This window comes from Anabrus simplex, chromosome X (assembly GCF_040414725.1).
Source record: "Anabrus simplex isolate iqAnaSimp1 chromosome X, ASM4041472v1, whole genome shotgun sequence".
Lineage (NCBI taxonomy): Eukaryota > Metazoa > Arthropoda > Insecta > Orthoptera > Tettigoniidae > Anabrus > Anabrus simplex.
In genome coordinates, this window is record NC_090279.1 from 142,800,214 (window position 1) to 142,812,217 (window position 12,004).

General features: G+C 39.3%; 1 protein-coding gene across 1 annotated transcript in view; it reads left to right on the plus strand.

Moving 5' to 3' along the window:
• Positions 1-12,004, plus strand: part of LIMK1 (LIM domain kinase 1) — a 135,694-nt gene that overhangs the window by 96,952 nt on the left and 26,738 nt on the right. Inside the window, exons 9-10 of the mRNA XM_067159670.2 lie at positions 7,741-7,972; positions 9,272-9,529. Of these exons, the coding sequence (XP_067015771.1) occupies positions 7,741-7,972; positions 9,272-9,529 (490 nt within the window). The remainder of the gene's footprint in view (positions 1-7,740; positions 7,973-9,271; positions 9,530-12,004) is intronic.

The following is a 12,004-nucleotide window of genomic DNA, read 5'->3' on the forward strand; positions in this document are numbered from 1 at the left end:
GGCAAGCAGATTTATCCAGAATATCCTTCCCCTCTCGCCAGTCGGCTCGCTAAGTGACGTAATGCGTGACGTGGCGACCTTCACCAGCCTGGTGACATAACACGTCCGCCGGCACGGCACGGTAACAGCTGATGTATGCTTGCTTGTAACCCAATGTTCCGTAACAAAATTTTACTCCAGCTTCCCCAAATTCAATCAGGCACCATTTAGACGGGTACAGTATGAAGCTTTCTGAAAAGTATGCAGATCCACAGGCATCAAAGTACAACTCCAAACTACACTGTACTCAATATGGTTTGTAAGGAAATAATAGAATACCTGATTTGATTCCATTTGAATGCCATATAACACTTGCTGTGTGAAAAATCGCTCTATATCGTACCTTGTCAATATAGTAACCCGTAACAGTGTACTGCAATAATCACAGGTAGATATGGTATTGTTTCGAGTCAGCTACTTCTGTGAATATTGAATTTTCACGACCGCATTGTAATCGAAACAGACTTTCAATGTATTAGGTCGTGGTACGTACATGCAGTACGTGTTGAAGAGATGTTAAGTACAGAACAAAAATGGCCAGCCGGACACCAGTGGGATCCGAACCCACAACCTCCCGAGGTACCACGACCTAATACGTTGAAAGTCTGTTTCGATCAACTACTTCTGTTTTAATGTGAAATTTGACAAAGCATTGCTCAAGACACAAGCCTGGCTGTCCTGGATACTCGCTGCAGTAGAACATACTATCACTGCGTCGCCCCTTTTCGTAATGTTGTCTGCACCACTTCTGTAATGTAGACCCATTCTCCTTAGGCACGCTTTTAGTGGAAAAATGTGTTAGATTATGGGAGCCTACGGGATGGTGTTTCTTCCTCTCAGAAAGCCCCGCAACCTCACTATTTTCTTTTGATGTCGCAGAAATGTATGCTGAATTGTAATGGCTACAGAGATAGTAATTAACAATTAATCTGATGCCCAGATGGAACACATGTTCAACAACAGATTAATAATGCAAGTATAATAGTTCCTTTTGTTTACATAGGTACTGGTGAAAATATGAAATATTTAGCTTGGAGAGTGACACATGTTGTCATCGGCACTAAGTGAAAGTAGAGTAATGACGTATGTGTCATCATCGGCTGCGAATGTGTTGAAAACAGAAAAAGAACAGGTAGTATCTTTAAATCAACACTCAAAATGGTTAGTTAAATCTACACTTTATTTACACAGAAAGTTATATTAGGACATTTAAACCGTTTTATATCAGCCCCCTCTTGCATTACCACAACTGACTGGTCACATGACCACAGTGCCGTGTGGAGTTAAAGGCCTTGCAGTGTCTGAAGTTGTGCGACTAAAACCAGACAAACCAAACCCCATGGCACTACAGCCCTTGAAGGGCCTTGGCCTACCAAGTGACCGCTGCTCAGCCCGAAGGCCTGCAGATTACGAGGTGTCGTGTGGTCAGCACGATGAATCCTCTCGGCCGTTATTCTCCTCAGTTCCAATCACATAGGCTGGGTGGACCTCGAACCAGCCCTCAGGTCCAGGTGAAAATCCCTGACCTGGCCGGGAATCGACCCCGGGGCCTCCGGGTAAGAGGCAAGCACGCTACCCCTACACCATGGGGCTGGCCGAAGTTGTGTGACTAAGCGGTGTAATTTGATCACCTTGTCGGCTTGATTGAGGAAGCTGCTGGTCCAGTGATGTCCTTTTCCGTAAACTCTGTCCATTTTGGTGTATAAAGCATTCTGATCAGACTCTACTTGTTTTAAAATCCTTTTCCTTAATACCAAGACTGTGTAATGTCATGTGCTGTAAACTGCATCATTTTGTAATTTGCATCATTGCCGTCTCTTGCTTTCCTAACCCACTCCAGAACTTTCATGTCCACATTTTCTTATTTTACTTTCTTCATTCCGTGGAAGGAATTAGGTGTTACTTTTTTTTGTCTCTCCCAATAATTTATGTCTCTGATTACCCCAGTGACGAATCGTACACAGCTGCACTTCGTATTTTTACGACTCATCACTCTCACTCCATTTTCTGCAGCGTAGTCTAACATATTCAACCTGAAGGATGCCGTAAAACTTGTTCTCTTGCTGATTTTCACTCCTGCTTGTGTATTGGACACTTCCTAATTCCACACTACAATTACATACTGCCACACGGGGTGCAGAGTTCGAAAGCTGGAGGGGCATTGAGAAATGTAGGGTAGAGGAGGAGAGTAGCTAAGGCCAAGGTCATTGCAGTGATGGTGCAGAAGTGTGGGTTTGATCATTAACTAAAATGTTGCATTCGTTCCTGGTCACTTGAAAGATTTCTTTGAGATTTTTTCCTTGATTCCTTTTATTTCCTAATAATATTTGCAATTTAGTGCCAGCCCCACGGTATAGGGGGAGCATGCCTGCCTCTTATCAAAGGCCCTGGGTTCTGTATCCAGCCAGGTCAGGGAATTTTATCTGTATCTGAGGGCTGGTTGGAGGTCCACTCAGCCTACGTGATTACAATTGAGGAGCTATCTGACGGCGAGATGGCGGCCCCGGTCAAGGAAGCCAAGAATAACTGCCGAGAGGATTAGTCATGCTGACCACACAACACCTCAGAATCTGCAGGCCTTTGGGCTGAGCAGTGGTTGCTTGGTAGGCCATGACCCTTCGAGGCTGTTGCGCCATGGGGTTTGGTTTGGTTTTATTTTAAAATTAAGGAGGGGTGTGTGTGTGTGTGTGTGTGGGTGTGGGTGGTATAGGTGAGGGGGGGAGTAAATATGGTATATATGCATTGGAAACTCATGTAGAGCAGTAACTTAACCAGGTGAACACATATAGTATACAGTCGATAGTGTGCACACAATGGTAAACAACTTGTGACGTGTCGACGATTAATTAACTAATAAATTAATTGAATAATCATGGACACCAAACATAAATTCATTGAAAATCAAAGCAATGTACAAGAAGCTGCCCATGACTTACCCAAAGCCCATAAGATCTTTGAATGATTGCCAGCTTGCTGATCAAACTATATAACAATAACCAGAATTGTTTTGGATAAGGATTTAATAAAGGTTCAATGTAAATACATGGTGAAGATCAAAAGAAAATGAAAGTTTTTAAAACAATACACAAGGTGATTGGTAAATCAGAATTAGGTTTGGTGAATAATTAATTGGGAATCAAAAGTTAAGGTTATTCTCCCAAAATGAAAACAGTTAGATTCAGACAACTTCTTAAGCAAATAATTCTCAATAACTCGAGAATTCAAAATGTCAGGAAGGAAATACTAAATGAGGGAAAGATTAAAAATCTATGATTCAAGATATCTCATCAACTCTAGAATAAATGAGGAAAATAATTTAAGACCGTAGAATCAGTACTCCACAAATACATGCAAATATGGAATAAATCCCAACCTGAAGGGTATCAGAGATATCACAAGAGACAAAATTAATAAAATCCAGTACACACTGCTGTTCAACGTCTGTAACACGTTAAGTTAGGCCAAGCTCTTCACAAGACATCAGAATCAACCCTCATTAATTCCAATAAAAGTCGGTAAGGCGACACCGAAACAAAATCCAAAGGAATAGTTGAATGATCAGTAAACGGGGACAGTTGAGAATTATTATCCCTTTACTGCATGAATTATTTTTCATTTCCTTTTGGTAAGGAAAATATCAAGCTTTAAGTTTATAATAACTTTCAAAATCTTGGACTAACCAACAATTCTTAAGTGGGTCCAGTACCTTAACACTTGTATGTAATGCGGTTTGTCACAATGGAATATATATACGATATTTTGCAATTTTTCGGTAAGCTTTAAACATTAAAAATTAAATAATTGAAAAAGAGGTTCAACCTATTCAATACATAAGAGAAAGAAATGTAGTGATTACATTCTTATTTAATAGTAACTATAAATGGGACCGGTTTCGACCCTAGTCCAGGTCATCGTCAGCCATAAAAACATGTAAAACAATGCATATGAAAAAGAAAAAGATTAAGTGAACTCTGGATCGGTATAAGATGAAACATAAATTAACGATGGGGGTAGAAATTGTGAGTCACTTAAAAGAAAACAGTACGTAATATTAAGAATGGTAGTATGGCACACGCAAAGATAGGTGAAGTCTCACAATGTTTATGAATATTGTGAGACTAACTGACCCATTTGACCGTTCTCCAATATTCATAAACATTGTGAGACTTCACCTATCTTTGCGTGTGCCATACTACCATTCTTAATATTACGTACTGTTTTCTTTTAAGTGACTCTTTTTCATATGCATTGTTTTACATGTTCTTATGGCTGACGATGACCTGGACTAGGGTCGAAACCGGTCCCATTTATAGTTACTATTAAATAAGAATGTAATCACTACATTTCTTTCTCTTATGTATTGAATAGGTTGAACCTCTTTTTCAATTATTTAATTTTTAACGTTAATGCTTTCAATACGGAACAATGAAATTTTTAAAAGCTTTAAACATTCAAAGACCATCATTACTACCTATTAGCCATGGTTATTGCATTTCAAGGTGCAAGTATACCTGCATGACCGTAGGTCAGTAATGTCTTCGAGGTTGAGCTAGAGGTACTCCTGAAGGCTGTGGTAATGTGATGGGGAGGGCCACGTAAAATAAACGGTGGTTGGTTCGCGTGGATGTTGATGGGGTGGATGGAGTACCTTTGGTTGTAGGGCTGTTTTGTCGTCTGTTAGGTAAAAAAAAAAAAAAAAAAAAAAAGAAAGCTGAAGTGACACTTCAGACTGACTTTAAGAACAGCAATATAACGTAGACGTTTCCTAACCGGTAGAAGTTCTCGGTGTAGCCGAACTCTAAAGTTATGAAGTAAATGTTGCCTTTGAAATGTTCAATAAAAAAAGCAAGGCATCACTGGTATATGTGTTGGATTGGATGTACAGTTGAAGCTGTACCATGGGCACTGTAAAATTACAGTAACAGGTTAAGGCAGCAAGCTAGAAAATCATATGATTCATATATGAATCACTATGCATTGTAGAGTTATGGTTCATTATTTACTGAATAATCAAATCTTGTACTGATACTATATTATAATTCTGAAAGTAAGTTCAGATTAAAGTCTGCCTTTAAAGGAGACCAGTTTTAGACTCTTTGGTTAAGAAGCAAAATCTGGAAGATATGACGTTTGTTGCTTTTTGATTGAAGATAGTAATAAAATAAAATGAGACAGAATTACTGGATGTACTACAACAATGCGAGTGAGACAGACACATCTCATTACAGACTATAAATTTCATGTTAGATCTGTATTGATGGTTGAACTTCTTACAAATTGTACAAAATTGTGTTGATTATCCTCCTAGTCAGTACTCAACATTACATCCCAAATACAGTTTGTAAGCAGAGAGATCTCAACTCGTAAGAAATAGTGCTGGTCCAAGAATATTAACCGGAAAGTGGAAAAGCGCAATAAATGAAGAGTGAGAACATCTCAACTCAAACATAAAGATTGATCAATGAATATTGAAATTTCACGACCGCATTGTAATCGAAACAGACTTTCAACGTGACTTTCAACGTATTATCTCTTCAACACGTACTACATGTACGTAACACGACCTAATACGTTGAAAGTCTGTTTCAATTACAATGCGGTCGTGAAAATTCAATATTCATTGACATGCCCCACAACGGGCTACTTAAACACACTCTACAGTGTGCTAGCAGCAGTGCCAGACCTGTAGCTCAGATCCTTTCAAACAGAACAAACATGGTCTAGGCCACCATAGCTCAATTGGTAGAGCAACTGACGCGAAATCGGGAGGTTGTGGGTTCGGATCCCACTGGTGTCCGGCTGGCCATTTTTGTTCTGTACTTAACATCTCTTCAACACGTACTACATGTACGTAATACGACCTAATACGTTGAAAGTCTGTTTCGATAAAGATTGATCACTGAAATATTACACGAAAATTAGCAGTTAATGTTTTTCTTTAGAATAAAGATCAACCTAATTAAGTCAAGCCTTGAAATGAAAACGGAGAGGAAAGGCAGCATATTGAAAGAAACATTACCCTTGATAAAAGGTAAATAACACGAAAAGGAAAGAAAATAAACTCCAAATTTAGAAAAACGTAAGATACATACATTATATGGACCCAAAAGGGTCAGATCAGGTGCAAAAGCCCCGATGCTACATATCGCGTCTTTAGAGGAGATCGTCTTAAGCCAAACTCACTATAATGGCCGATGACTCACAGTTATACACAGTGAGTCAAACACTCGCCTCAAGGCTGTGCATCAGAAAATGGGGAAAAGAAAAACAGATAAGAAGGCTTAGGGACACGGTTAATGGAAAAGCCAAACAGGAAATAATAATAATAATAATAATAATAGTAATAATAATTCAAGGGTTCAGAAGATTCTGTCTCTACCCTCTGTTGATGAAGACTGGAACTGAAATTTTTGTGATATTTCCTTTTAACATGTTGAGTGTCAAGCCAATTGTCGCACACTATTCCGCTGGTGCCACAGCAATTGTATGCCTTGTAGGCTGTTTAAATCTTGGGATATATTAATATGATGTACTAAGTAAACTTTATCTCATCATACCAAGATCATGTGTGACGCATGGTGTCACATCAATTTTTATGAAACATGTAACATAGTGTGATGCCGTATGGTGTCACATAATTTTTCGATGCTTTGTATGGAATGTACAACAGAAATTTAAAATACGTCAAATTTATGTGCTAATTCAAACTAATACAATATATTTTATGAAAATCTACTGAAATGCAAAACAAGTAGTTATATTACATTACATATTGTTACCCCCTGTGCATAGGGGACGCAGATGAAGAATACACCCCTGGTATACCCTGCCTGTTGTAAGAGGCGACCTAGGCGCGAATACAGATTGTGGTTTGGTACCATGTGTTGGACCCCCTGTGGATGGGAAGAGTTGAATACATCCACAGGTAATCCCTGCCTGTCATAAAAGGTGACTAAAAGGGTCATGTGGCCATCAGTCCACTCTTCTCAGTAGCGTTATGGTTACTGTCATCAACACTTACATCTTTCTCTGCATAACAGTCGGTCAGTAATTCACAAATATCCAATTCACTAATTCTCTTCTTGGTAAGTCGCTTATCATTTCCACCAATCTTCTATTTCTTTATATTTTTGCACGGTTGTACAAACTGAATGATAATTCGCATGTAAACAAGGGAAAAACAATGCCTGGTGCGCTTTCACTTGTGAGAATGACCACTGGCCAATCAGTGATTTTGGAAGAATACTGTGGTGCCATATGGTGGCAGATAGTAGCAATACATAGCTGGAATAGACCCTGTAGTTTGCTCTTCACTTAATACCAATTTTACGCGCCTAGATGTCACACCTGATTTTCTACAGCGCATCGCCCGAAATTCTGCTGTGCCGCCATATGGCGTTGCGCCAACACTGATTTCAAGACCTGTGTGCTGCCATGTGGCATGACACCCTATGACGGCATGTGGCACCTAACGTGTCATTGTCTACTCTATGGACGTGTGCTTATCTGATGTCACAGCTTTATCAGTTTCTTGTGCATAAATACTTTCATTGTACATGTATATTATTTTTCTATGTATTATCAGATATGAAATAATATTTGTATGCCAGAGTGCAGTAAAATCATAATAAAACTATTTTTGCTTTTAATGATTATGACTTACGTGTAATGTGTGATGATGTTCATTCTTAATTCAACCAGTTCTCCACCTTCCTCACGAGATACATGCGATCTGTCACGAACACGTTCCTTCCGAGTGGAGCCCAAGAGTCAGCGTATCTTCCGAGCGTCAGACTTGGTGAAAGGTGAGCTCTTGGGGAAGGGTTTCTTCGGCCAGGTGTACAAAGTGACTCACCGAGACACCAGCGAGGTGATGGTGCTCAAGGAGTTGTACCGAGTGGATGAGGAAGCGCAGAAGAACTTCCTTAAGGAGGTAACATAGCCATTATTCTTTGTATAATTATTAATGCAACAATTACTATTGTACAATATATATACACTGCTACTGAAAAGTAATTGGAGCGAGTAGATTTCGAAACGAAAAAATTTTAATAAAAGATCAATGCGGTATAAGTAGGCATTCTTACGTACCTAGTGAATTGGAGGTACAAATTGACACACAGTTTAGAATGAATAGTTCGGAAAAGGAACTCTGCAGTAGTAGACAAAAACACTAAATCAAAACAAGAATTTATTGAAAAGGAACAGTCTCGACTCTTTCCTGAACTGCTTGCCAGAAATGGTTAGAAGCTATGGTAATTTTGTGTACCCCTTGAGATGATCCCGCATGCCCTATTGGTACGCGTACCACACTTTGATTACCACTGTTCTATGGCACCGACTACGTGCTGGCCAGTTCAGAGTTTTTATCCTGTTGTCAATAAGAAATTCTGTTGTGATCAGTCTGAAGATTTTGTTGACAAATGACCAGTGTGTTTGTTCTCACTCCCAGACGAGTTCATTTCTGTTCCCCAGCTTCATCAGGATGGCGGGCTTCAACACTCACTGAACAGATCTTGAACAGATTTTCAGTCTTGCTAGTCAATTTATTTATTTATTTATTTATTTATTTATTGACTTAAGCAGTGGTAGACAACGTCTCAGATGAGATGATGTCCTGGAACAGAAGATACATGCAGACAGGAAGAGATGGCAGGTGCTGTGCTTGTGCACCACACCTGGGAAACTGGAGTTGGAAAATGATGATGATGACAAATGATCTTAGATGGGAAAGTATGACTCTGACACAAGCCTGAAATGAAACATCTGGTGATGAGGAAGGTCCAAATTTGGAAAAATTCGAAACAAATTAACAGTAGTAAAAGGGCAGGGAAGGAAACTAACTACGTAAATCCTTAATGGCTGGCAACTACGTATTACTTAATTGATAGCCAGTGTCTGTGTTGAAATTGTTTGGATTTCTACATATTTCCACAGCTTCCAATATAAGCCTCGACCTGTAGTGTCTAGTGTGGGTAAGAACTCAAACATTTTGGAACATGATATCATGACCCGACGATAGGGTGTGCTCAGCTATTGCTGTTTTGTCTGGCTGGTTGAGACGGATATTATAATATCATAATATTGTAATTATTTAATAATATAAAAATTTTCTTGGCTTTTGTAATAATGTGTGAATATACTTTAGGTCTGTATAAGACTGGTTGTAGTGCTTTTAAATTAGGAGACAATTTGCAGATTGCAATGAAGTGTTATTTTTTTTTGTGTCCAGGTGGCAGTATTACGAAGTCTCCATCACCACAACGTGTTACGCTTCATTGGAGTCCTGTACAAGGACAAGAAGCTCCACTTGGTGACGGAGTTCATTGCGGGTGGCACTCTCAAGGACCTGGTGCACGACCTCACGGAGCCTCTGCCTTGGGAGCAGCGAGTCAGTTTTGCCAAAGATATAGCATCTGGCATGGCCTATTTACATTCCATGAACATCATCCACCGTGATCTCAACTCTCACAACTGTCTTGTGCGAGAAGTGAGTAACAATCGTCGTCATCACCATCATCATCAAGATATATTCATCAATCCTCTTGTGGAAACACTTGGTCTTCATGCTTGTTGAACATGGAATATGTGTATACTTTTAACGACACTTCCCGAGGCCACAGAGCTAAACTTAACACTCCACAGGTTGATTCATCTAAGTTGTCCACCTCAAATATCTTCTGATCCATTGAAAATACAGATATTCTTAAATTCTTAAATTATATTAAGGGGTTCATAAAGTAGTTAATTTTTATTTCTTAATTTTGAACACACACGTAATTACTGAGAAACCAGTAGCAACTTTGTTTTTTAAATGGGACTGTACTAACTTCACCCAATAGAACATCTAAGAATCGAGTGACAAATTCATTGATGTGCTTATTTTGCAAATCCAACAAGTACTTTTAAAGATATTAACCCTTTCCGGCCCTTAGCGCCCGAAAGCGCCCGACTGTTCATTTAGCCTTCCGGTCCTCAGCGCCCGAAAGCGCCCGGCTGCATTATCTGCATTCGTCTGTGATCTGTGCGATAGTTTTTTATTTTTCTCATCAGAGAAGTGTTTATAAGGCATTTATGAACACGCAGTGCAATCTATAAGTATTAGGGAATAAAGGAAGAGAGATAATCTGTCTTGACGTTGCCTAGGCAATGGTCTTGAACTTCTGCGAGTGCGGGTCAGCTGTTTCGTCCGTAAACATGGCGGGATTGAATATCGTGTATATTGAAACTGAGCTGAATATGGACGAAAAAAGTGACACAGAATCCTTGAGTAGGGGTGCAGGTAAATTTTTAATGAGTGAATAATGTATCAACGAAGATAATTTTAGTGATAACAGTGATATGAATGAAAACGAATATGAATGAAAACGAATATCGATAAATCAGACCTGATGGCGATGCCACGGCAATTCAGGTAACACAAATATTACGTTTCGTTACTCCGAATTATTAAATGGATAACGTTGAACCTGCACATAATTCGGAAAGAGTATTAGGGGAAAGACATTGTTTTTACGTATGTTAGGAGGAGAAAAACTATTCAGTGACATAGCCTATTGCGCATATAACAATGCAGCCTTCAAACAGTCGCATTCCGGTAAGATAAAAACGGAAGACCCTTGCCCAGATGAAATAAAATCTTATATACATGGGCATCATTCCACTTCCAAAATCACGTGATGAAATGGATGTGATGGTATATTTTCTAATGTTATTGAAAATTTGAATTCATTGTGACCAATAGTTTTTACTGTATTTCTTTTTCTGAAACAATACGGTCTGTTTCAGGTTTTGCTAAATAATAGGTTGAAACCTGAGGATAAGCTGAGTGAAAATGCGGGCGGGAAAGGGTTAAAGGGTTTCAGATGTTTAGGCATTGGACAGAAAGAGGTGCGTGTGTCTCGCCTTGAAGTTGGGTGCGTACATCTCGTGCTTGATGCCACTGGGGCGAGGCGCTGCCAGCCAGGAGTGAGTTGGCTGGAAAATTTATAACGTCCATTAATGGACCATTTATATTGGTATTATAAATTTACTCCTTCGGGACAAATATTTCAGGTTCCCTATGAGAATCAACATCTATATCATTGTTGATAAACACATGTACCTCACCATTATCTCGAGGGGGGCCAGAGAAATAAACTGTATATCTATGTAGGTGCCCACATTTAAAAGCTACTTCAATAAGAATTGGTACCGTAATGTTAATTAATAATGATAATGTTATTGGCTATACGTCCCACTAACTACTGTATGATGTAGGCCTACAGTATTTCGGAGTAACAAACCTTTTGTTTCATTGCTGTTGGATATACAGTATAACTTAATATAAGTGCAGTATCAGTTATTTCTTATTATGGGATAGAATTTCTAGACAAATTTAATCAATTTTTGGTTTAATGAAATTTCACATCCGAAAATTATGGTATCCCCATGAGTTCCTTATACAGTAGACTCCCTGTAGTTCGTCCACCTTGGGACCGGACCCTAGGCCGTACTAATGGACAGTATGCTTTAAGTACGAGGGCAGATCAAATATAAACGGAAATTATTTTTTAAAATTTTTGTATCAATCAAAAAAAACCCGCACATATAGAGATCACTTTTCTTCATAGTGTCCTGCCTTCGATATCCATTTTCTCCATCAGATTGGTAAGTTTTTGATGCCTTCTTGATAGAAAGAGGAGGGACATGTGCGGAGCCAGTTGCGCACAAACTCTGCTACACTTGCATCGTCATCAACCCGCTCTTCTCCTGGGTCTTCTTTGAGTGGTCCAAACAAATAGTAGTCGCAGGGTGATAATTCTGGACAGTACGGAGGGTGTTCCAGAGATGTCCAGTGACTTTCCTCCAGTTTTTCTGTGTTAAAGCGGCAGTATGCGGCCTTGCATTGCCATGGAGAAGAATGATGTTTTGGATCAGTTGCCGGTGTTGCTTGTTGCGATACGCAGCTTTTGCTTCATCCAAA